Source organism: Drosophila rhopaloa, unplaced genomic scaffold, assembly GCF_018152115.1.
Source record: "Drosophila rhopaloa isolate 14029-0021.01 unplaced genomic scaffold, ASM1815211v1 contig_2, whole genome shotgun sequence".
Taxonomy (NCBI): domain Eukaryota; kingdom Metazoa; phylum Arthropoda; class Insecta; order Diptera; family Drosophilidae; genus Drosophila; species Drosophila rhopaloa.
In genome coordinates, this window is record NW_025335083.1 from 16,078,852 (window position 1) to 16,104,808 (window position 25,957).

Genomic DNA, 25,957 nt, shown 5'->3' on the forward strand with positions numbered 1-25,957 from the left:
TTCAATCAAAAAATATATTCGATCTAAAAATAAAATAATTTTTGTTTTTAGCATAGCACTTAACATGGCTCTGTTGTGTGACCGTAAGCGTAAATACCAAAAGCGAGCTGTCCACCTGCTGCAAATGAAACTAGAGTTGCTAGTCTTGCTTAGATCTCGTTAAATCTAGCTTTTTTAAGGTTAAATGCTATGCTCCACAGTTAGCGCATACGTACTCCGCCGCTATCAAGGACATACTCCGTATTTAGCGAGGACACGCTATTAGTTTTGGATATATAAGCTTTTGTCAGTTAATTTTTATCGACATCCGGATAAAAACTGGGAACTCTTATCCGAACTATTGTGTAGCAATGTGCTTTTGTAAGACTGCACATGTTTCATGTTAAATAATTCTGGCTACATCACTAAAGCTGCTTAAATAGTACATTTTTTCTACTTTTGCGCGACCACACTGCCCCGGCCGTCAATTCGCGTTCCCAAGCCCCAAAAATCGGTGGATCTCGTTCGCGTGTGGAGCTCGGCGCTTCGTCAGCGGCAAATCAAAAAGATACAGCACTTCACGCCGAAACAGTTCGATCAAATCGCCGCTGCAAAACGTTCAAAACACCTTAAATGCCACAAACGCACGTAAATTACGAAAAATCAACCCCCTAATAAAAACGTGTAAACAGCTGTGTTTAGCTCATTAAAGTATATTGTTTATAATCTCACGGGATGCTATAAGGCTGCTAAAAATATTATTCGTGGGTGTTTGTTTTTTCGCAAATACCCCTTGGCCCCCGCGAATTTTTGCCAAAAGGGGCGTGGGAATTCGGACGTGCCTGTATGGGTGTTTTGTGTATAACATGGATATAAAAAAATTTAGCAGATAAATCCTTTAACAACAAATCGTAGTGTTGTTTTTAGGAAACTTTATAAATTCGAAGAAAAAAGTGCGAAAAGGTGAAAGAAAAGTCAATGTAACAAGGATAACGCATTAGTCATCGCTGACAGCGACGTCGACTGCGCAGTCGGCAGCGCATCCTGACTGCGCTAGTGTGTGTGTGTCTCTCTATTTTTGAATTGCTGCCGGTTTTCGCACAATAACAACAACAAAAGCAACAGCAGGAGAGCCAAACAACAACAACAACTTGTAACGCCTTTTGATCCCTATCCCTAAATAAAACAGCAAGCAGAATGGAGCGTAAATTTACGCGCGGTTTAAATAAGCTTGGCTCAGCGGTGCAAATGAGAGAGAATGTCTCTCAGTTGGTGAGAGAGAGCGCGGTTTTGGTAAGTTCTGAATTCCTTTATAACACCTGTTATCGCCATCTCGCTTACTCCCCCAGCGTATTCACAATTTTATTTTTGGTTTTAGAAGTGCAGTTGTTGCTTCTCGTACGTGTGTGGGTGTGTCTCCAGTAATGCATGTCACCTTTTGTTTTGTTTACCTTCTTTCAGTAATTTTTTTGTATTTTCTAGCGTAGCGCGTGGGATATTTACATGTATGCAAGCATTATAAATGAAAGAAAAATTATATAGAATTTGTCTGAATGCGAATGACTTTGTGTGCCAGCTATATTCAACAGAATTTCTCACTCAAAAACGCACATTTTCTTATATTGCAACACTCTCCCAAACATACAGTTGTGGTCAAAATAGTATTTCTTTCGAAAAGTTCAGTCAAATCTACATATGCAATTTTGGATACCAGCTTTGTTTAAATGTCCCTTAAATATGATAAATCATATTAAAAGTGTATCCTAGATTGTCAAGGGTAAAATGAATATTTTATTTTTATTTTATATGGGCTTCCTAAATTTGTCGTTGAATCAACGACTTGCATATTTTTCATATAATAATTTCAAGATATTAAACATTTTAAAAACCTAACTAAAAACATCATTATTTTTACAACGGAGTCATTTTATTCTAAATATAATTTTTTATTTATTTATTTCTTGAGTAAAAACATAGCTTTTTAAGATAAAATGTAATTATCTTTTCTACTATAGCTGTGCATACATATGAGCATGTTTTCTTTTTCGGTTGGCACACATCCAAATGCTTTGAATTTTAATAATATTTTCTTTTCACTTAGCACATATCATCGAGATCATAATGTTTTATAAGGCAAAGTATTTCACCCATCAGTCGTTGCATAAGTAAAGACAACATTTTAAGTGTGCTAGGGAAAGGGAAAACTTGTTATTTATCTCCTCGCAATTCTCTGCTTTGTTGTTGCTTTAAAAGAAAGATTAGAAGAGAGGCCCCAAAAGAGAAGAATTCTCCAAGGCCGTGAGATTTAAAATTCCACTATAGCTTCGTTTGTTTACATTCATGTTAGACGATAATGATATTCGAGCACAGTGATAACTCCCTAAGGAAGCTGTTTTGAATGATTTAATGCCTTAATCTGTGCTAAGCGGAAGGTTTTAATTTCGAAGAAATACACTTTTTGGTAGAATGCCTAATCACAAACAAATATATAAAAATCGTTAAAAAGACAAAGTGTTTATTATTTAAAATTATATTCTGTATAATTGCAAAACGTAAATTTTATATTATTTAAGAACTGGTCATTAAATTATAGTCTGTATCATCAGCTCCTACCATCTGTTAGTACTTAACATTATATTTTTCCTTTGGGTTGTTAATAAAACTGTTGCTCAAGTTGAAGATGAATAGACTGTACGTTTTTAAGATGTTCCTCTGTATTTCTGTAAACAATTAAGACGAACTTGAGCTTAGGGTGTGACTTTATTTTTTGGGTCTTCGCCCACGTGTTATTAGCTAATCAGATACATATACATCTACATCTACATCTAAAAAAAAAAAAAAAAAATCTATCCGTCTCCCTCTATTGATAGTACCCACTAATTGCATTATTTCGGGCCCAAACGAATATCATATTAGAGCGCCATTCGCCACGCTTCCAAAGTCAATTAGAGTGTGTGTGGTTCTGGTTCCTCTTTCTCGTACTCCTAATTCAATTAGTGCGTAAAGTGAGAGTCAAAGCCAAATGATAAGCAATTGTTGACTTACAGCAGCAATCAACCGGGCCGACAGGCAATCAAGCCATAATAAGCAACTGTCGATAGATAGAGTGCGCCAATAAAAAGAAGAGTGGTTCGGCGGTTGAGTGGGTTGCAATGAGTCTCGTCCCCTTCTTTCAACCTGTCATGGAGTTTTGCACATCTAAAATGTCTTTTAGTAAATTTCTCCCTCTCAAACCATAATAATTAAATATTTCGTTGCAAAGTCAAATTTCGTCGTTTTGATGTAGTTCAGCAGGTCAAACTAATGGAGTTCCATTTCCAAAAACACCAGTTCATTACTTAACCATAAGTTACACTGTTTTTTGGTTAACTTTTATGGCTTGCTTTCTGTTTACACATGGAATTTTGTTTATGTGTTTTCGCCTTGTTTGTTTAAATACTTGTTAACTTATTGCAGCGCACATGTGCCGCATTTTGTTATCCGATATCTAAGTAAATTTCAATCGTGTGGTTTTCGTTAAAAAAAATTAAGTACACAAAGGGAATCAGAATTCAGAATATGTGTTGAAAAAGTCTGGATAAGCTGGAATTTATTAGCTTTTGCAAATTGCGACGTAAAATATTTGAACATACAATAAATATTCTCTTGAGTTTACATAAGAAAATAAGTTATATGAAACTTTAAGTATTTTGTTAGCTTGTAGGTGTTGACTAATTCGAACTCAAGGCCCTTTAGTAAATAACTATATAAATTTAAACCATTAGAAAGTGCTTAAGTGCTTAAATAAGCTACTAGCCTTGATTTTTTTTTATTTCTGTATCCGGTTTGTTTATTGCAACTGCAAAAAATGTTTGCACTAAACTCAGCACAGCATAAATTTCACACAACATCATCCCTACGAAAAAACCGGAAGATTTATGAGAATGAATTAGCTTTTTTGTATTCCATTTCGGGAAGAATTTCAAGGCAGCTTATACCTTTTATGTCATGACCTCATCTCCCAGTTATGCTGAGCACCTCTATATAAAAAGAGGTTTAGGAGGTTCCTTAAAAGAGAAAGAAATTGACAATAAATTTATCTGTAGTTGAGATGTGTCAAAATCATAGCCAAAGTTTAAGTTAAAATAGCTTTTAAAGTTTTATTTGTCCGATTATCAGTCTGACGTCAATTTGTTTAATTACACACTAGTTTAATTTTATTAATTGTGTCGCAACAGAAAAACTGGGAATTTCCTCTACTTAATGTTATTTTTATTGTTTTTGAAAGCTTCACGTGCAAAGTGCCCAAAAAAGGGGTAAGAGGAAAATTTGTAGTAGGAAGTGGAGTAGGTAAAATGGTCATGGCTCAAGTGCTCTTGATATTCTACTGTCATTACCCTATTTTAAACATGGGGTATACTCAGTTTTTGAAGCTATGCGGTTTATTCAATAAATACACATTTGGAATAGACAGGTGTAGCAATGGGCTTTCTAAAAACTTATCTTTAAATCTACTTTATAGCTTTGAATCTACTCAAGATATAATTTTTTTTAATTACAATTTATTTTGATATGCAGTTTTGTATATAAAAATGTGATATGCTTCTCAATCAACTTCTGTTGATTCTGTAAAAGTATTTTCCACTTTTAAATGTTGTAAACAAATGTTAATAGAATAATTTCGTTCCAACCCACATCATTAATGTATTAACATTACAGGTCATTATCTAGTCGTGCTTCCCATTTAATTAAACCCTATTTGATTTTGTTTGCGCTTTCATTGTTACTAGCTTGTTCTTTTTGCGCATCTTCTCTTCATTGTTTATTTTCTGTATTCCGTGATTCTGTTCTGTGTGTCGGTCACAGTTTTTTTTCCATTCCCCGCCGGAAATATCGTTTCGCAACTTTTATTTTTTGTTTGGGCTTTTCCCCGAGTTGACGTGAGTTGGCTGCGATTTAATGAGCGCCACTCTGCTCCGATTCTGTTTGTTCGGCAGGCGTGCTCAACATATCATGGTCATCTAACCATATCCCTCATCCGATCAACCTTTGGCTATTAATAACAAAGCTTGTAATACTGACCCAAACATTTCCCCCTCTTTTTCTGTATCATTTTAGATGAACTGCACGGGCCGCTATCAGCGTAGCCTCTCCATTGTGGTAAAAATATATATTTCACGATAAAATATATACACTGGGAAATCTGTTTAATATGGGCCTTCATTTTGTAAAATGTTTATTTCTTTAATTCTATTTTTTAACAATAGATAGGTTGTGTGAACATAATTCCTTTAAAAATCTTTAAAAGGTTATTTTTGTAATTATCTAAAAGACCCTAGGAATATACATATAAGTATTAATTCAAAATGCCTGTTGGTTTCGTCATAAATTGACCTTTCAGGTCATTAAAAAATATTTTTTGGCTGCTTCTTCTAAGTCTCTAACGACAAAAATTAAATGGTGGCTTGATTAAATTATTAAAATAATAGTTAATATTATTTATTTCTCCGTGCACTACTAGTAACTGGAGCAATGTCAATTCATTTATATGCGTGCCTTTGCGACCGAAATCAACAATAACAATAATCTGTGACCTCAATGTGTCCTCATTCGTTTTCCATTTTTCGAGCCTGGCGGCGACAAACTTTTATCGATTCCTCGATCTGACCTTGACTCTCTTCTACCGCTTTTCCGCCCCCCTCCCATCGCATCTGCTCGACTTTTCACTCTCTCGTTATTTTTGATGGCGTTCCTTTTTGCGGCTCGGCTGCGTGATTAATTTTAATATGTCATGAGTATCTTAATTTGATTTTTCTCAAGAGATAAACTTTCTTTTATGCATATTTTCTCTACCGGCCAAACTAGGAAGAAGCTGCAAAGCAATTAAAACAGCAATGAACGACGACGATGATGCTAACTTTTTATGTTTATCGGTGCGACAGTCGTGTAAATATTGACATTGAAATCGTGCCTCCACCAGAACCTGAAGCCTTACCTGTAGCTGGTACCTGAAACCGAATACTGAGCACGAACCTCTACATAAAAAATGAAGTATTGGCATCAAACAGGTCTCAAGTGAGAATGAGTCGCATTTTCCAGTTTTCCTATCGCATCTGCAGGTGCAATCAACCAAGCAATCGAATGCGTACTAAAGTTTGACTCAATCCCAATCCCCATTACAGTTTTAATGCTGGGACATAAAAAGTGAATAATAGGTACACAATTGAGCTGGCGTACTATTTATGGTCACATCTTGGATTTAGCTTTAATAGTTTATAACATTACTACACATAAATACTGATAATAACCAGATTTTAAGAACTAAAATATAAACGTACAGTTTTGCCAGTTGTAGAACACTGTAAAATTCGTACAATTCCCACAATGAGTGAGCAAATTACAGTAGAATAAACCTTCAATTTTTGTTTAAATTGCTTAAATTTCTCTTTCGTTTGTCCGACAATAAGCACAAGCCTCTAAATAAATAAATAAATGTGAGGTGTGCGTCGTTTAATCATTGTTTAAATTTATTTTCATCATTTTATCGTTCACAGTTGATGGAACCAAGAATTTCACGGCTATTTTTTATGGTCTGACCAAAATAAACAATATTTTTATTTACCGAGAACTCTTACTCCTCACTTTTCACCTCTCCTTCCCTCTATTTTATACAAATTGATTGCATTTTAATGTACCAGCTCCTCTGCAAATTGTTATGCCCTGATAAATTAAAAGCAGACAAAGAGTACTAAACTGCGAAAACAAACTTGCAGAAAACTGTGAATGAAGTAAATGTGAAAGAACCAAGAAAGGTGCCAAGTCAAGTGCTGATCATGGATGGGTTGTAAATTCGTAGGAGAAACTCTACTCGATGGAAGTGAAAGGTGTAAAGTATTGTAGAGATTTTCGTTGCTCGCAGTGTAAGCGTATCAAAATAAGAAAAGGAAACTTCCCATGTGTGTCACATGGTTTTTGAAGGGTCTTTTGTCTCTGTTCAAGCGGTTTCTCTTTCTACATCGAAAGTTATTTTGAAGGTAATAATGGTATTATTATATCGGAATTTTTGGTCTGTGTTCTGAAAGGTTTACTAAATATTTTATTGAAAAATACAAGATTCTTTAGTGGGCTTATCATTATAGACTTTGTTTAACCCCTTATCATTATTAAAATATGTTGACTAGATAATGCCCGGTTTTCCTTAACCCAAGTATAAGTTGAAGATAAAATCCACTGTTTCAATATAGTTGTTAATCGCTTCAAAATATCTTTGTATGTACTTCCTGTTGTTTTAATAATTAAATTAAACAATGTCAATTTCTGAATTATAATAGATTTAATTTTTAAAAATAATTAATTGCTAAGCCCACCCATTACAAACTTGTTGATGACTTCAATGAAATCATCAAATAATTGGGAATATACATTAACCACGCCCTCCCACACATACATAGATATGCCCACTATATGCCCACATTGAAGTTAAAACGCTATTCACGATAAATGTTTCACTTCAAACAAATTTTTTATTTATTTGCAGCAATTATTGTTGACAATTGTTTTCGTTTCTGTTGGAGTTGGTGCTGTTGCACTTTGCTCTATTGCATAATGAAACAATTGCCGGAGAGCTCTTTTTAGTCCTCCCACTCCGGAGCAAAACTTTTCGCATTTCAATTCCACTTTGTTGCCGAGTTTAACTTGTTTACAGCAAAATCATTTGCACATCGGACCCACCCTTACTATTGCCTCTACATCGTATTTATGGGATCTGCCATCTTTATAGAGAAACTAAATTTGCATAAATAAATATTAAAAGTTTTTCTTTTACATTAAGAAAAACTTTTCAAAAATAGGTAAAGAAAATATCTATATTTTGTTAAAACAAAATAAATTAACATTTAAGAAGACTGTAGTTACTGGGTATTTAAAAATTGATAACCTATATATTTTTTAAGTTGTATAAAAAAATAAAATATTTTCCTTCCTGTCTACATCTTAATTCTATTGATTCTCCCGCCCATTTCATATAGTATTGCAAATATTTTGTGCAAATGTCGTTCACTTTTGACCAGAAGCGCTAAATAGGGAAAAGGGTAAAAGGGAGGGAGTGGGGGGTAGAGTAAGCTGTTAGCACTTGCTACAGCTGACACACTTACTAACTGCAAAATGAAACAAAACAAAAACACAGACAACACGACTAAACCAAATAAACTCGCTTCCGTTTGGCAATCACAATGTGCGAGCTTTGTGTTTGAAGTTCTGAGCAAATATCCATGCGGAGTTTTGCGACTGTCAGTTCCACTGTATCTCATTCCCATTCCGTAAATGGGTAAAAAGGCTACTGGCATAGACACAAACATTCATTTGACATGTCAGTAACCTTTATTTCTATCTGCATGTGTGATTTATTCTTTGTTCTGTGCAACTTTTGTAAACGGAGGCTTTTGTTTTTCCGCAGAATGAAAGTTACGACTGGGCATCGTTTCTAATGCCCTCAAAAAGACAGCACGAACTGCTGTTCTCCAGTTTTCAGTTAGCAGAAACCAAAAATGTTTTGACATTTCGCAGCTGATTTTCTCTTTGAGAAAAAAGTGTGTGAGCAGGAAAATATATTTTATGATAGTTTCAACAGATTTTGACTGATATGTGGGCTTATCAAACTGAACGATACGATCTATTTGGCAAGGCGCAGATAAAGGCATAATTGAGACATAAATAAAGATTTCATTAAAAGTGTGCTTCATTAATATGCTTGGAATTTTATAGTGGGTAGCAGGTCATAAAATAAATTAATTGGTCATACTTTGAATTTATAGTTTCCCTATAAAAATCATGCTGAATTATTATGCGCATTTGAACGAAAGTTTGAAATTATTTGTATAAAAAACTAAAGCGAAATTTATCGTGGAACATAATAACCGCCCCTTAATTTTAATCATAATTAATTAAAGTTCCTTCGCTTAAAATTCATACAGATGCAGGATGATAACAATTCTGCTGAGAAATTAGAAAATCATTTCCCAATAAAAAGTCTCAACTTAGCTATGATATTTAATAAATTTAAATTTAAAATGCATGTATACTTTTTGCGCTCTTTCGTGACCACCTGTTATGACTAAACTTTAAAACCATAATTATTTGAGGTAGCATTTAAACCAACCTTTTTCCAACCCACACAAATCAATACTCTTTTAATTCCAAGATAAACTCCCACCGATTTCGTTCTTTGAAAACTGGTTTTCCAGCTAAGGTCCTCGCTTTTGGCATTAAATGGCAAGCCGAAGATTATGAAATGGGTGTGTCGTGTGGCACTTCAACTTTTGGCCAAATGCGAGTCTGTCGACCCCGGAGATTTGGGTTTGGATCTCATGACAATTGAGCAATTAATGAGAGACACTTGAATTTTACGATGGCCATTCGCCGACGTGTAATTAACACATTTTTCACACTCTCCCATTGCACATACAATGGAAAACCGACGCTACCATAAATGTAATTAGTTTGCCAGATTCTCGCTGCCGTCTTATAACCGGCCTCTTGGCGTTGCCGACACATTGTACAATTGTAATTGAAAGTGCTAAGTACTTTTTAGAAAGTTGCCCCGTCCACACATGGCAGAATCCATCCCATCTCGTCGCCGGCACCCAATTTTCCACTGAAAACTGCACTGAAACTGTCAACTTTCCAAGGCATCTCTAAATGAGAAGATATCGGGGCTACTGTCGGTAATTAAAGCGTCTTCCACAATATTCTTTCAACAAATGTTTGTCGTTCAATTGTTTGCTCTTTTACTCCAAAAATGTGTGTGCGCTTTTCTCGGCTTTTCTTTTACTTTCTTTAAAGCGCCGTTCGATGGGTAATTATTCGATGAACAACGAGACATGACCAAGAACTGGATATTGGATGAGTTTCCTATATGATTATTTATCTACCTCTCTTTCTCAGCTTTTTTTGTTACTTATTTCTGCGTGGGAACTTTTTGTGTCTTTGTCTTTTGCCTTGGGTTTTCCATTGCTTTTTCTCTGTTTTTGCTGCACTTGCTTTTCCTGCTTTTAGGGCAATTATTTTTTTTGCTGGTATAGTCTCTATTTCTTTTCCCCACATTTTGTCCTCAAGGTTGCTTCTGGTTATTCTTGTACTTCTAGTTAAGTTGCCCAACACAAGTTGACTGCAATGTGCAAACCAGTTAGCTCTTGACCTTGACGGGTTAAAACCATTAAGGGTCTCAACCTGCTCCATTAGACTAACAAGTGTTTTCTTTGTCGAGTAAGGTCTTTTTTTCAAATTTTAATAGATTATATGTAGAGAGGAAAAAAAATCGTAAATTAAATCAAATTATAACTTTATTGCTTTACTGCTTATTTATAAATTAATTTTCATATAACAATAAGTACTGTGATTTCTTAGAAAATCAATTTTAATTGTATATTCTGTTAACGCCCAAATCATTTAAAACTATTTGTCCAAATAAATCTAAAATCTCTACCATATTCTTCAATATTTACCTTTAGTTCCCTATGAAAGTTAAAATTGTGCAAGAAATGAAAGTGTTTGCGGAACTTTTACCCGCCCTGAACTAAAGCTTATTTAAACGGGTCTAAAACGGCAGACATCATAGTCATCTGTGACTTACATAACGCTGATCGGCGGGCGATTAGTGCATTATAAATATCGCATAGTTATGCTATAGTCTTGTCGCTCTTATGATTTAAATGACTCTTATGCAGCCGACATTTCTCTGCCATATTTCCCTCATTGTGCGGACAACAAAAAGCCATCTAATGAATGCCGCTGCCAAAGTATTTACTTTGAATTGAACGAAGCTAATGATAAGCTTCCTCATTTGTCCGGACATGTAAATTTGCTTACGAATCGGACTTGAAACTGGGTGAAATTCGTTGACCATTTTGAATAGAATATCTTGCTTAGAAAGTTCAACTTTTGCCCAGGCCATAAATTATTTAGTTGTATAACTAAATGCGAGAAATTTGTTGAGTTGGGTTTTTTTATACAGCTTACTTGTGTTTTCGTTTTTTTTTTTTTTGTCAACAAGCTTGAGTGGTATGTCTGGAATGGGTGAGGAAAACTGCTGACTTGTCGCCACCTTTATGGGTGGGCCAGTTTAAAATCTGCACTTCGCTTGAGTTTTCAATTTTATTTAAACATGTTGTTGGGATCATTGAACCAAGCAACAGTGAAACCCACCGAAGATGACCAAATCAAATATCTTACTGGGCAGAAACCAGTTTGTATGACTGGACAAACATCTCCCCCAGTTCAGCAACTGATAAAGAAAACTTTGCCTTTTAATTTATACCTAAAATAATAAATAAAAATTCATTGTATATGCATTTTATCAGTGCAATTCTTTTCATGCATTTCACGGCTCATGTTCGCTTGTCGAGCAGGAAATCCCTGCATGGGCATAAAATTATGGAATTTATTTGTCGGATTCCTATACCAGAACGGATGCCAGCTGCCATATTCTCATTGACCATACACTGCAAATAAACAAATCATAACTTTTGTTTACTTTTTGTTCCATATATTTGTTTACAAATATAGGAATAATGATAGATCGAAAAGGGGAATACCCCCAAAGGCTTAATGAAAATGTAGCAAATGCTACATGATAAAAATTCAAGATTCATATAATTGTATAAGTAATTTGATAAATAATTCTTTTCTTTCGTATTCCATTAGGAATTTAACATACATTTTTACACTATCTAAACTTCCTGTACTTACACTATCAATTGCAAAGCTTTTAAAAATTTGAAAAATTTCCATATTCAAGGGGCTGAATTGTTTTTGACTTCTGCTACCACTTACACTTTCGGAAAGCTCTCAAAATCTGTTTTCGTGCGGGTCAAAAGTTCACCAGACTCAGACGCAACAAATCATATGCAATAAGTTAAGCTAAATTTAGTCACAATAATTCCGTGCCCACAAAATGCAAATCAGGAAGAGAAGAGTATAGAGTATAGACCACTTGAACGGATTCCACTTCAAAGCTAAATCTAAATGAGCCGAGCCAACATTTCATGACCCTTTCCACCATTTCTTTTTAACGTCTGGGTATATATAGCAGATATAAATGAAGGCATATACCGCATTGTTGCCTTTTCAATTGATAAGCGAGGAAAATGAAGAAGGGACACCAACTCAAGTGACATTCAAGACATACCAGGGCCAATTGCTTTGGCAAAATCAATGAAAGTCAAGTCTTATTTAGAAGGGGAAGTCGGATGATGAGGGAAGGCATGATTGCCACTGCCTCTTGAGGCCGGGCCAATGTTTCACTGAAATATGCATAAATCGTCACGTTTTGCCTACCGAGGCGCCTCAAACCGCTAACTTTAAATTGAAACTGGCTGCTGGCAAAGATAGTAATCAGAGATGCTGAAAAATAATAGCCAAAACGAAGCCTGAAAAACTGCAACTAAAAAGTAGAAAAAAGGGTTTAGTAGAGAGAGTGGTTACAAGAAAGATTATCAGGGAAGTAAGTTAAAATTTTCAATGAAATAAAGTTTACATATATATCTGCAAAAAATACAGCTTGAAAATTTAGAACATGTTAAAGTATTTTATTTAGTTTCATATTAGATAATTGCAGTTGAAAAATGTAAGTAAATAAACATTGGTAATTTATGTCCTAATTTTATTACCTGACAAATTAATTAATTCTAGTTTGTTTATTTCTGACTAATATCTTTTCCAATGTTTGTCTAAAATAATTATATAAAATGCCATTACTAATAAACATTAAGTGGCTGATGGCTTGAGATCATGGTCAGTGATCGTTGGCGTATGGTCGCTGGTGAATCTATGAGGTCTTCACGCCTTGCTGGACCAGTTGTGCCTGATGAAATCTACCACCGCAAATTTGCGTGACTACTGATCCGACCACCATGGCGATGCATTTTTAAGTTTTATATATTCGCTTTTCATTTAGCATTTGCCAACACAAATCGAAAAAAGACAACAAACTAACCACCGAAAATGTTTGCCCAACTTTCTCGGTCTTTTGGGCTGGCCAATTGATTTTGTAATTGGCCGATCACTAATGAGTTTACCTTTTTTGCGTAATGCCCATGCACTTGTCGCATAGCCGTAGGTGAAGTTTGTACCTGTAGCTTTTTTTTTTACTGGTTGGGCTTGTCGCCGGTTTGTGGTTTTAATTACGCAAGCGGCGACGTCTGCCAATTTGCATGCAGTGCGTGCCAAGAGGCGAAATGGAGGAGCCGCAGGAAAAAGCCCGAGCCTGAGCTCACAATGGAAAATGCTTTCCCCCATGCTCAAGCCCAAAAGTGGCTAAGTGGGCGAGTGCATTGACATTGCAGCTCTGGTTGGAGGAATGGGATAGAAAGGGGCGGTACTTAAGTGGACATGGCTTGGCACGAAATGCATACGAGTAGAATCAGGGCCAAAGCCAAGGTTTGCCAGAGGCACAAGCAGGCAGTTGATTTTGTAGACGGATTACCTGTCAATAATTTATAGATTTTTGATGTAAAGCTATAAAAATGTTGGGGAAAGTTGGAACAAATTTATTGGTTACGATAAACACTAGAAATATTAACATTTAAATATATGACTTTATTATACCTAAAAATTTAGTAAACAGTGATCTTCTAACTATTGTATTAATTTTGTAGTATTACAACTATTATTATTGTAATAAGGTTAATTAAAAGTTCAAAAATTCAGTTTAAATGCTTAAAAAAAGATAACTATCCTGTAGAAAAATTATTAATCAATAAAGAAAAGAAAATGTATACTGATTTAAAGTTGTTGTTTAATACTTTTAGAAATAAATATAAATATTAGTATTAAACACCCAGCCCAAAGTTTCTTTTTATTTCAAAAACCATTCCCAACCTTTAACAATCCTTTCTCCAATGTCGGGAAATAAACGCAATCAAGCGAAGTTTTAAATGCCTATTTCCCATGGCCTGAATTGACCTGTGTCTTCCTGAACAAACCAAGCCCAAGAATGAAACAGAAAACAAGCCCACACACCTCAAATTTCAAGAAAACAATAAAATGACAGAACATCCAACTGTCGCCTGAAAAAATATGCCAAAACGGAAGTGGCACTTTAACCCTCTATGGACATGTCATAAAAGGTGGGGTCACAGGTTGGGTCACACAACTCATAGCACAGTTATTTTAGTATCTTCATTATCATCTTGCGAAAACTAAGACGCAAAAGCAGAAAATATAAGCAACGCCTGCGGGTGCTAAGAAATGCAAAATATTAAGATGTTTAAACTAAATGTATTTGTTTATGCCAAGTGGCAGACGTGGAAAATATCATTACACGAGGAGGGGGAGAACGCTTTGTAATGCGGTCAAGGTCCCTTCTTTGTGGGGGAGTGAAAAAAAAACTGAACTCACACATCACAAAGTAGCCATAAATTTATGACGCGCGTAGTATCGATAAATCTCTCAAAATCCGCCTGCATTCGGGCATCGGGAATGGATAACGTTTGGGCATTATTTTTTGGATAATGCTATTTATAGGGACGCGCTGCTTTTACAAGTGGCCCGCATAAATTAGCAAACAAACATTTGAATATAGAATCCTATACTTATCTCATTCTTTTTGTTTCAGAACAAGCCTATGGTTGTGGAGCCGATAGATTTCGAAGCCTTTATAGCCAAAAATAAAACTGTTATCCAAAATGATCCGCAGAGGGAGCTTCTCATTTATCCCGCTGATGATGTCTCGGTGAGTAGAGAAACATTTGAATCCCAAAAATAGTCATATGAGCGGAAGGAATTTTTTCAACGAATAATCAATGATTTATGACCCACAACAATTTTTGAACAAGAAATTATTGTTAATATAAATTAACTAAATATTTATGTTTACCAAAAAAAAGAACATAGTTTAGTATTAAAAGGAAAGCTATGCCTTGCGGAAATAATTTCAATTCAAGTAAATTCAAATTAAGGTTTAATATCAACTTCAATTTAAGGCATACTTTTATAAATGTTACTTTAACATGGTGTACATTTAACCTAATATAATACTTAACTTATTGACGAATATTTTGCGGTAATCCACCAGGAGATTATTATGCCGCGAAAGCAGCGGACCAATGCCAAATCCGTGGCCGACAGATTTGATCCACCCAATGAAGCGATCGTGTGTCCTCTCCATGGTCCTTCTATAATCGGGAATGGAAATGGACACAGCCAAGTGAGTCGACAGGGAAGCATTCAGTCGAATGGGAGCCACCACAACGGAAATGGCAATGGACACACCAGCAGTAGCAGTAGCAGCAGTTTGACCAACTCCAACGGACACGGCCAACTCTCCAGGAAGAGTTCACAGTGTTCGAGTGGCTCCTCCAGCCAAAAAGAGTCCTCATATGAGTCCGCCCTTTCCTCGATTACGCTCCGTTCACATTTGGCCCAGCCGGAAGAGGTGGATGAGTTTGCAGACGATGGGCACGGCGAAGACATAGTGGATGGACATGCTCACGGATCCAGAGCGGAATGCACCAGGTTCACGCGACAAGCTCTGTACACCTACAGGGCTAAAAACCATTTGATTCACTATAAATATAATGCCTACGGTGGGAACTGCCATGATCTGCCCAGGTGATTATTCATAGATTTCCTTTTTAACGAATTTAAATCTAATTAAATATTTTGTTTCAGTACCTCCCCAGCCGAGGAATTGCTGGAGGAGGTCTACGAAATCGATGCAGATCAGGATAGGATAGACGAGCAGATGACTCGCTCCCAGGCGGACACAATTACTAAGCAGGGTTATCTCCTCAAAGGTCCCGATTCGGCGTCAGATCGCATGTTTGCCAACATTGGCAACAAGTCATTTAAGCGTCGCTATTGCTATCTGCGCCAGGAGATTGATGGTACCTACATATTAGAACTGCACAAGGACGAGAAGCAGGGTGAAGCCAAGGCCACTATAGTCATGGACTTTTGCACCGATGTGGTGCAGGTGAGTGGCTACATACCTTGTTCAAAATCTACAAATAATAATGATTATGTCCTTCCAGAACCCCAAACGTGGTCGCTTTTGCTTCGAACTGCGCATGACGACGGGGCATAAATCCTTTACCCTGGCCGCCGAGAACGAGCAGGACTTCAAGGACTGGCTTAGCAAAATATCCTCGGTGTTAGCTCAGAATCGCGCCCAAGAGGAGAAACGTAATGCTTCGCTGGAGCGCCAGCCATCTATCGGCTCGAATCCAAGCCCCCAGCTCCAGCCACCAGCAATGGAACCCCCAACCTTTGGTACTCTAAAGGGTCTGGATCAATCACTGCACCCCCAATTGATGAAGTATGGAAGGGAAACGGATCACTCAATTGCTTTGGCCAGAAGGGAGCAACGCCGACGCTTATTTGCCTGCTATCAGTCGCCAGCTAAGAGCAGTGGTAGTGATAATGTGGAACAGTATCGAGAGCACTTTGGCACACGGCTACTGCTTACCTGCCACAACCTGCGCTTCCGCCTGCAGTGCATCCCACAGGACGAAGGTTCTGCTGGTGGAGTCGAACAACAAGTGGAGCCCTATATCACCAGTCTGGCATTGTACGATGCCAAGGCGAATCGCAAGTTGAGCGAGAACTTTTACTTCAACGTGAATGAACAGTGGGCCGCCCAGCTGTTACCGAACACTCCAGTTCCCTCATCTGTTGCTGGTTGTGGAGTTCCTAGAAAGTCAGCGGAGGGCGAAGAGAGAAGCTCCGCCTCCCAGGCACCTCACTCCCTATTCGATGGAGTCTCCGCGGAGTTGCTACGCTCGAATCGCCAGCAATTCCAGCAGCTAAGACAGTGTCTGCTTTCAGTTACTGCCCCACATGCGGATATTTATTTGGTATGTAATTGATTCCATGTCTTTTTTAGAGCTGATGATAAAAACTAATGTCTAACAGGTTGTGCGAGTGGAAAAACTTCTGCAATCGGGAATAGCCCAGGCTGCCGAACCTTATCTGAAAGCTGGCAAGGATCCGAAGCTTGGTCAGAAAGTCTACAAAGCCGCGAAGAGCTGTGCGCAGCATATTGGGCATTATAGGCAGCCTTTTGCCTGGGCAGCTAGACCACTGTTCAAGCAATACAGCCACGAACTGGATGTTGATCCCAAAAAGGAGTTCGAATTCAGCCCCATTTACCGCCAGGAATTACCCAAACTTAAGGACGATGAGCTGCTCAAGCTCTTAGTAGATTATCGTAAGCCCGAGAAACTAAGCAAACTCACCATTATTCCTGGAAGCCTAAAGATGCAGATGCAGTTCATCGATCAGACCACACCCTGCGGCTTGAGTAAATCACTGGCTCCTTTGTCCACCTTCAGTCCAAATTCTAAGCAATCGCCCACTGTCGAGTTGGCCGAATTTCAAAGCCAGAGCGAACGGGATGCCCATCCTTATACGAGTTTCTGTAACCACCTCTATGTGTATCCACTGAGTTTGCAGTTCGATAGCCAGAAACTATTCTCACGTGCCAGGAACATTACGGTGGTGGTGGAACTGCGGGATGGCGATGGAGAGTACAGCAAACCTCTGAAGGTGAGAAAAAAATATTTTTAGAATATTTCAAATTTCTAATAAAATTCCTTGCTTGCAGTGCATCTATGGTCGTCCTGGGCAGGATCTTCTGGTTTCCCAGATAGCCTGCCCGGTGCTGCATCACAATGTGACGCCCACATGGTACGAGGAGATCAAGCTGCGTCTTCCTTTGGGACTGTTTCCCGAACACCACCTCCTCTTCTCCTTCTACCATGTGTCCTGTAATCTGAGCAAGAAAAGGGATGCTCATGCGGCTTTCGAGACGCCTATTGGCTATGCCTGGTTGCCATTGCTGCAGAAGAATAGGATTTGCTTGGAGGAGCAGCAACTCCCGGTGGCTGCCACTTTGCCAGTGGGCTATCTTTCCATTCAGCCCTTGGGATGGGGCAAGGGGGTAAGTTAGAGACGTTGTGTGCTTCGCTAAAATTGTTCATCAACTCATGAAATGTTATTTGTTTGTCTCTTACCCAAACATACAAACATATCCATCCATTCATTCCCTGGCTTGCCAACTAACCTGTGCTCTCTTTCTGTGTTTTTTCTCTCCGCACTGATCTGCATGCTTTCCGCACCACCACAACACCACACTCAATCCTCCCCTTGGCTGCCTACAAACCCTTCCAATTTCTCAGCAGAACTGCGGTCCGGATATCCAGTGGATCGATAACCAGAGGAATCTGTATACGGTGGGATTGCGTTTGGATTCAACGGTTCTTACAGCAGATCAGCACTTGCATAACTTTTTTGGGCATTGCGAAAGATTGCTGGAGGGAGGCAAAACTGGAGCAGTGCCGGCGGAAACGGAAACCTGCAAGATCTTGAAAGCTGCCCACGCGATCGATATGAAATCGTTGATTAACTATTTACCTACGCTTCTTAATGAGCTGTTTACTTTGCTAGTTCACACTCAATCCGAAGAAATAGGCTTGAATGTAATCCGCCTGATAACAAACATTATCCACTTAATAAGCGATCAGGCTAAGAGAGCCGATCTTTTGGGAGCCTACGTAAAATACGTATTTCACGCACCCTACTACAGTCAGCAAACAGCTAGACAGAGGACTGTCCATGGAGAACTTTGCAGGCACTTGCCCTACCTCCTGAATCCCAGCAATCCCGATTTTCTGATCGTAAACAAATTCATGAGATACTCCTCGATATTCTTCGATCTGATTGTAAAGAGTATGGCTCAGCATTTGTTGGCCACTGGCAGAATTCGAATGCTGCGCAACGAGCGGTTTCCCAAGGAATATGCCGATCGGGTGGAGCAGCTGATCAAAGCATTGATGCCCTACATAACCACTCGATTTCAGGACTTAAGTGAGGAAACTCATCTACTAAATCGATCTTTGGCCAAATTTGTACGACAGTGTCTAAGTTACATGGACAGAGGATTTGTCTTCCGCTTGATTCGTTGTTATATGGGAGAGTTTTCGCCTGGTAATCCCCGTATACTTCACGAATACAAGTTCAACTTTTTGCAAGAGATCTGCCAGCATGAGCATTATGTGCCTCTTAATCTCCCTTTTGTTTTGAATCCCAAGAACCGTCCGCCTGAAATGATGCAGCACTTCACACTTTCCGAACAATTTTGTCGGCAACACTTTCTGTCGGGACTACTACTCCAGGAATTGAAGAGCAGTCTCAACGAAGTAGGCCACGTAAGGCGACATGCTTTGGGAATATTCAAGGATCTGCTGGCCAAACATGAGTTGGATAACCGATATCAACAGAGGGGTCAGCTGTCGAGGATTGCCTTACTATATGTTCCTTGGTTGGGCGTTGTGATGGACAACATCCATCGGATTGATGATTTATCGGAGTCTGGAGCCTGTACGCCCAATGGACATGTTTATGCAGACTCTGCTTCCTATACCAAGCGCTTGAGTTGTTCCAGTAGCTATGTGTTTAGCAAGGACTCCTCCACTTTTGGCTCCTTAACGTCCACTCCGCGTTCGAAGAATCGCCTGACCCTGCACTGCGATCAACCGAGTCCATATCGCACCTCGGTTCACATGAAGGAGCACAACTATTTAGCCGCCATAGCTGGCCAACCCATTAGCAATGGTATCTCTAATCTCTCACTTAACTCGAATACGGACTCGGGGGTGAGTTTTGGACTTAGCCAAATAAAGCCAAGCCTTGCTAAACTTAATTTTTATTTCCAGCACTCTCAGGACACTACCACAATAGGAGCCTACACCAATGGAGATACGGATGTGGCACTTCGCAATGGACACAATCGCTCAGTGAGCGTAACGCACGCACAGATACTCTCCCGTTGCGATAAGTTCAGCTCGGTGGAGAGCAAGGACCTCCTCTTGGGCTTCCTATTCATCATCAAGCACCTCTCACAGGACCAAATGGTGGGCTGGTGGCAGAACTGCAATGAGTCCGAGACACTGCAATTTCTCTCCATTTTGGATCTTTGCCTGTTGCAATTCCGCTATGTGGGCAAGAAAAGTGTGGTAATAGCTCCAGACTCCCGTCAAGGACGTTTGGCCAAGGCCAACACTCTGCCAGCGAGGACTCAGCCCCCAACAGGATTGGAAAATGGCAACCAGGATCAGCAGCCAAATAGTGGAACTCTGAATCAAACTAGGGAACATTTACTAGAGGATATGGATACTCTGGCTAAGAGTCAATTGGCTCTTTATGAATCCAATTTGGCCACTGAGGTGGGCATGATTATATTGGATTGCTTAGGGATGTATGTCCTGCAGTTTAGACAACTCCTGGCTGATAGCTTAATCCTGCCCAAGTTGGCCAGAGTTTACCTGAGATTCCTGCAGTTGGGTCAATCTGAAAGGCTCTCAAAACACGTCTTCGCTGCTTTAAGAGCTTTTATTAACAATTATGCAGTAGCCTTGTTCAAAGGAAATGCCATGTTGTGTGGTCAGATGGTTTATGAGCTCCTGAAAGCCTGCGATAGTCGACTGGTGGAGATTCGCCATGAATCTTGTGCCGTTTTATATCTCCTTATGAGGAGTAACTTCGAATTCAGTGGCAGAAAAGCCCTAACACGAGTACACCTGCAAGTTATTATCTCAGTGTCCCAAATGATTGGCAATGTGATTGGACTTAACAACGCCAGATTCCAGGAGAGCTTGTCCATCATCAACAGCTATGCAAATAGCGACAAGGCAATGAAGGGCACGGGTTTCCCAATGGAGGTCAAGGATCTAACGCGTCGAGTCCGCACTGTCTTGATGGCCACTGCCCAAATGCAAGCACATCATATGGACCCAGAAAGATTGTTGGAACTACAGTATTCCCTTGCCAATTCGTATGCCTCAACGCCGGAACTCCGACACACTTGGCTGGTAACCATGGCCAGAAATCACGAGCAGAATGGAAATCTCTCAGAGGCTGCCTGCTGTCATCTCCACATAGCTGCTTTGATGTGCGAATATCTCCGCTTAAGGGGTGGTTGCACTCTCAGTTGGTCATCAACTGCGTTTAAAAAGATATCCAGGAATATTCCGCTGGATGAACAGGGTCTTAAACTGGATGCCGGTGCTCAGGACTCCCAGTACACAGAACAAATGCTCCTAGAGCAACTGAAACAGTGTGCCGATTTTTTGGACCGCGCTGAAAGGTTTGAGTGCCTCGGAGAGCTCTACAAACTTATCCTACCCATGTACGAAAGGGATCGCAGTTATCTGGACCTGGCTCACTGTTACGAACATCTCACCCAAGCCTACAACAAAATAGTAGAGGTGAATCGTTCTGGAAAGAGAATGCTGGGTCGCTTTTACAGAGTCGTCTTTTATGGAATGGTATGGGTTACAAGAATAGATTTTCTTTTATTTAATTTATATTTGTATTTTTAGATGTACTTTGAAGAGGATCATGCGATCGAGTATGTCTACAAGGAGCCCAAGCTAACTTCGCTGAGCGAAATCTCTGAGCGACTGGCCGAGCAGTACAAGGAGAAGTTTGGAGCCGATGTGGTTAAGATGATCATGGATTCGTCGCCGGTGAGTAGAGTTCGATATGAATATATTTGAAGTAGTTAAAGGATTATATTTAATGCAGGCATATAAGAAAAACTACTGGGATTTTGTCAACTTTGTTTTAAGCCAACTAGTATTAAAAGTAAATGCAATATTTTTTTGTTATCTATTGAGTTTGAGAAAACAGTTATATTTGAAAAAGAAGCAACAAATCCATGCAATTCATCTGCAAATCACTTGAAGAGATATTCATTGTAGAGCAGATCCGAATCACTGTCGCCGCGCATAAGGCTCATGCGCTAAAAATTTAATATATAAACAGAGTATAAAAGTCAAGAAATTTAATTTACCCGCTTAACCTCTGTTTGACGCATCATTGAAGCTTGGGTGCTTCTTGGGATCATTCGCTGCGATGTGCCATGGGTTTGCTTCGAGTTGGTCATGCCCATCCTACTAGCTACGGCACCTTTGCTCGACTTGCAACTGAGTAAGATTTTAGATAACCGAAAAATGTTCGCAAACTTACGAGGAACTTAAAATTAATATATGACTCACCCATGACTTGACTGCTGTTTCTGAAGAGAGGTTCCCAGTTTTCCCGACCTGGTTACTCGACCTGCCACAGCTGCAGAATTATTTCCAGATTGTTGGTAAACACATCCAGATTTCGCACCACTCAAACGGTTTTGCTTTCGAGCTGAACTGGGTGTGCATGATTCCACTGGGAGCTTACGGGCGGCAGTCCCAGTCGATCCATTCTGAAACTGGCCACCACCCATCGTGAGCCGACATTTTGGCATAGTTGCGGACGTGCCCTGAGCCGCCTGCACTACCGAGTTCCCATAAACCGAACTCCTGTAACACTGTGATCCGCTTTGGAGGCCACTAGGTCCAGCGCCCCGAGCGGAACATTTGGCCTTGGCCGATTTGTAGACCCGCGGAAAGGTAGCCGGCACACTTGTGCCCATCACGGATTTGGCCGGCGTGGTTGGTGGTACATTCAAGTCGAAGCTATCGACCATCATTGGCTCACTTTTTTGCTCAGCTTCATTCAGCTGGTTAACCAGCTGGGATCCCTCGGAGTCCTCGTACCTAAAATTAGTTAAAAGGAACGTTGTGATCTTTCATTGTTTTTGGTAGGTGCCTCTTGAAGCTCGACATTAATTATATTCTAAAATATTGTGGTTGGCCAAATACAGCTTATATAACTTATAACCCACCTGTAGAGCTTTCCCCTCACGTATTCCGTTGGGATCGATGTGCCGGCACTTCCTCTAGCCGCCATTTCACGTCTGTTCGATTGCGATTCGTCATCGCCGGCATAAGCCTCGGCCTCCAAGTCAGTTTCCATTCCGTTGTTTGACTGGGAAATGCAAACGGTGACACTGGAGGACTGTACCGAGGGTGGCGGAGGAGCGACCACTGTAGTTGCCCCAGCGCAAGTTCCGTTAATGTGAATCTGATCTCGGCTAACGATTAAGCCCAGCTTGTGGCACAGCTCCTTGAAGGCTTTGTGGGAAACCAAGTCTTGGTAGCGAGTGGATTCCGTGAACGTAAAAAAGTTCTCGAAGGCCTTTATCCCCTCGATCTGGTTCTCGATTTCCAATTCCGTGTAGCTTCGATTGGAGCATAGAGTGCACTTGGGGCAAATAGAGCCATCTCCGCCGTACTCGTACTTCTCGCTGACAAGATCGTTGACCCGGATGAGGAATTGGGCGATCAAGACGCTCTCCGGCCTGCTGGCTAGCTTCTCCTGATCGCCTACTGCCAGTTGCAGGCTCTGGCGTCCGTGAAAGATGGGACTATTTGGATCCGGTGGATGGAGCTGCTGGTCCGGCCGTTTGGTGCTGAATGTCATGCTGAGACCTTGACCTCCTGGCAGCAAACCCACCGAAATCTCCTCCAGCGGCATTTGTTCATCTCCCAATTGGCTGAGGAACTCGAAGATCTGCCGCTTTACATAGAAACCATTTTCAACATGCTCGACGGCATCTCCAACGATCTCAGGTTGAAGCAATGTGGTAGTCGAAGTCGCTTCCGTTTTGGTTTCAAAATTCGAGAACTCCGGTTTCTGACGATAAGAGGGCACAAATTCCACTGCGTTCGGATTGAGCGAGTACTCCGCCGCACAAGGACTTGCACTCTGATGCTGAATCTGGACCAATCCCAGCCCCATTCCACGAGCCGGGAATGCGAAGAACTGCTCCATAATGGAAACAGTCGGCAAACTGGTGAATGCTGTCTGGATATCCAACTATCTGATGAACTGGTGGTTTGTGCCAAAGAAGGTGAACGCGAAATGTATACAAAATTTGGACAATACTGCGTCTCTAGTGTACCGACAGTGGTTATTGTATAAAAATAACAAACAATTTACTATTGCCTAGTAAAGTTGTTGAATTGTTTGAACTACATCGGTTCAGGGAAGGAAGTGGATAAAGATTGTATAAACAAGCTCTGATACTTGGTGGGGTGACGACTTGATCTCAAAGAAACTACACTACCTCCACCTTTCTTTCGATTCGAGTGAAGAGAAGCTTTAGAAGCAATTTACTATTTATCAGCGATTTTAATCCTTCTACGTTTCTCAAAACGGTTTTTTCGTAAATTCCGGAAAGGCAATTCCTATTTAACGCGATTTTTATTCATAAATATCTTTTCAGTGCAGTCTTGCCTTTCAGTTTCTATTTATTAATATGTTCTAAATAATAGTTTTTTAATGTATCTTATCTTATATTTCAGGTTAAAGTGGACGAATTGGATGCCAAACTAGCCTACATACAGGTCACCCACGTGATTCCATTCTTTTCCAAGGATGAACTCGACCAGAGGCTCAACGAATTCGAGCAGAATCATGATGTGGACACTTTTATGTACGAAACACCGTTCACCAAATCAGGAGCAGCCCGTGGCAGCGTGGAAGAGCAGTGGAAACGCAAGACAGTTATAAAAAGTAACAAGAAATTTCTATTAATCTGTCATTCAATATTAACTTGTCATTTATTTTATGCAGCTCAATACTCTTTTCCCTATGTTCTCAAACGTATACCGGTAAAATCCCGCGAAATCATCGAACTGAGTCCCATCGAGGTGGCCATCGATGAGATGCAATCCAAGGTTTCAGAGCTGGAGGAGATCATCCTCCCGCCAGCCGATGTCAAGAAGCTGCAGCTCCGACTGCAGGGAAGTGTGGCTGTGACGGTCAATGCCGGTCCTTTGGCCTATGCCCATGCCTTCCTCGATGCCAAGGTGGTCAATAACTTCTCAATGGATCGCGTCGGAGATCTTAAGGATGTCTTTCGGTATTTTTAGCTTTTATTATGTTATTTTATTCCTTTTATTAAACGGTGACTTATCCTTGCAGCGATTTCATTGTGGTCTGTCAGAAGGCCCTGTTCCTGAACGAGCGAATAATCAGCGCGGACCAAAAGGAGTACCACCACGTGTTGAAGGAGAACTACGAGAAGCTGTGCCAGGCGCTCAGTGAGTTGCTCGACGACGAGTCCTTCCAGCCGCTCGGCGACGATGCCGAAAGCGTAAACCAGCGCAACAGCATGGCTTTGTTCAATGCGATCAGTGGCGCCTCACATAATTCAAGTACTGCTTAAGTCCAACAAAATCATTATAATGATACCAAAATTCAGAAACTCAGTCACCCACACGCACAGCTAACCAGAAAACAAATCGAATATTGAAGTATTCAATTAACACGAGCCTGCGGCGTAGGCGTAGTGATCGTAATGCGTTAGCGTAACCACAACGTAGTCATAACATAGACTCTATTGGTGTTCCTTTGTTCGATGTTGTCGTTGAATTTGAAATTGTCTTGCGGAAGGTAAAGCTCGATTTTGGGCTTAACGGTTGGAGACTTGGCTAAGAAGATGCGCATGTGACTAACCCCATAAAACACATGAAAAACCCAGAATTGGTGGCTACTAATCCAACCCAAAACTAACCGCAAGCGCTTTTTGGCTAAATTTGGCAAAACTAACCATACGTTCTGTGACCCTTCCCAATGCTTTTCCATTTTGTATTAACGACTTTGTAATTCTCCCTTTTTAGGACCGTATTTTGTTGAGCAAAATACCAGCAACAACACCCACCACCACAGTTCCCACATAAATACACAGAACTTCACACACCATCCATAAACGATAACCGAAATATATATTCTGTGCTAAACGACCAGTTAAATAAGTTCCAGTTAACCGAAATCACTTGTTAATTTCTATGACTAAGCTTATGTGACTAAGTTTATAAATTCCCTATTGATTGTTGTTAGATTTTTACGTTGAACGATTCTTTTAATTTGTACTTCAAAATTTACATCTATTGAATATTTTTGTATATTTTTTCAAAGCATGCCTGAAAAAGGATGAATACCGAAATTAGATTTTTAATTTAGTGTTAAGCTTGTATATTATTATTTTGACTTTAATTTGCTAGATTTCGGCGAATCTTGATTTTAATAGAATATCGGATAATGATGCACTCTTTGCAAC

At 39.7% G+C, this 25,957-nt stretch overlaps 2 protein-coding genes across 10 annotated transcripts; one reads left to right on the forward strand and one right to left on the reverse strand.

The window, feature by feature from the left end:
* Positions 1-467: 467 nt before the first annotated feature.
* LOC108048236 (dedicator of cytokinesis protein 9) lies at positions 468-25,663 on the forward strand. Of its 9 annotated transcripts, none has more exons than XR_006417640.1 (15): positions 468-1,272; positions 5,077-5,118; positions 14,570-14,686; positions 15,029-15,564; positions 15,625-15,928; positions 15,987-16,808; positions 16,867-17,499; positions 17,558-17,893; positions 18,132-19,607; positions 19,668-21,278; positions 21,333-21,479; positions 24,198-24,408; positions 24,469-24,757; positions 24,820-25,290; positions 25,518-25,663. XR_006417640.1 is itself a non-coding variant. In XM_017128753.2 (15 exons), exons 1-15 carry the CDS (start codon positions 1,177-1,179, stop codon positions 25,604-25,606), a joined length of 6,942 nt encoding a protein of 2,313 aa, XP_016984242.1. In that variant the 5' UTR covers positions 468-1,176; the 3' UTR covers positions 25,607-25,663. The 9 variants fall into 9 exon arrangements, 8 of the variants coding, with proteins under 8 accessions (XP_016984242.1, XP_016984250.1, XP_016984244.1 ...); XM_017128753.2 differs by having other exon boundaries at positions 24,820-25,052; XM_017128761.2 differs by having other exon boundaries at positions 24,820-24,938.
* Positions 21,608-23,880, reverse strand: LOC108048237. The gene is made up of 4 exons (XM_017128763.2): positions 22,676-23,880; positions 22,011-22,547; positions 21,806-21,938; positions 21,608-21,754 (listed from the first exon to the last, which is right to left on the reverse strand). Exons 1-4 carry the CDS (start codon positions 23,662-23,664, stop codon positions 21,689-21,691), a joined length of 1,725 nt encoding a protein of 574 aa, XP_016984252.1. The 5' UTR covers positions 23,665-23,880; the 3' UTR covers positions 21,608-21,688.
* Positions 25,664-25,957: the final 294 nt, after the last annotated feature.

Bases quoted from the DNA above. Each gene is read 5' to 3' on its own strand.
- LOC108048237 (XM_017128763.2), bottom strand. From the start codon at position 23,664: ATGGAGCAGTTCTTCGCATTCCCGGCTCGTGGAATGGGGCTGGGATTG. The intron at 22,548-22,675 runs GTGGGTTATAAG...AACTAATTTTAG, and splicing joins GTGAGGGGAAAGCTCTACAG to GTACGAGGACTCCGAGGGAT. The intron at 21,939-22,010 runs GTGAGTCATATA...AATCTTACTCAG, and splicing joins AAACAGCAGTCAAGTCATGG to TTGCAAGTCGAGCAAAGGTG.
- LOC108048236 (XM_017128753.2), top strand. From the start codon at position 1,177: ATGGAGCGTAAATTTACGCGCGGTTTAAATAAGCTTGGCTCAGCGGTG. The intron at 15,565-15,624 runs GTGATTATTCAT...ATTTTGTTTCAG, and splicing joins AACTGCCATGATCTGCCCAG to TACCTCCCCAGCCGAGGAAT. The intron at 21,279-21,332 runs GTATGGGTTACA...TTGTATTTTTAG, and splicing joins GAGTCGTCTTTTATGGAATG to ATGTACTTTGAAGAGGATCA.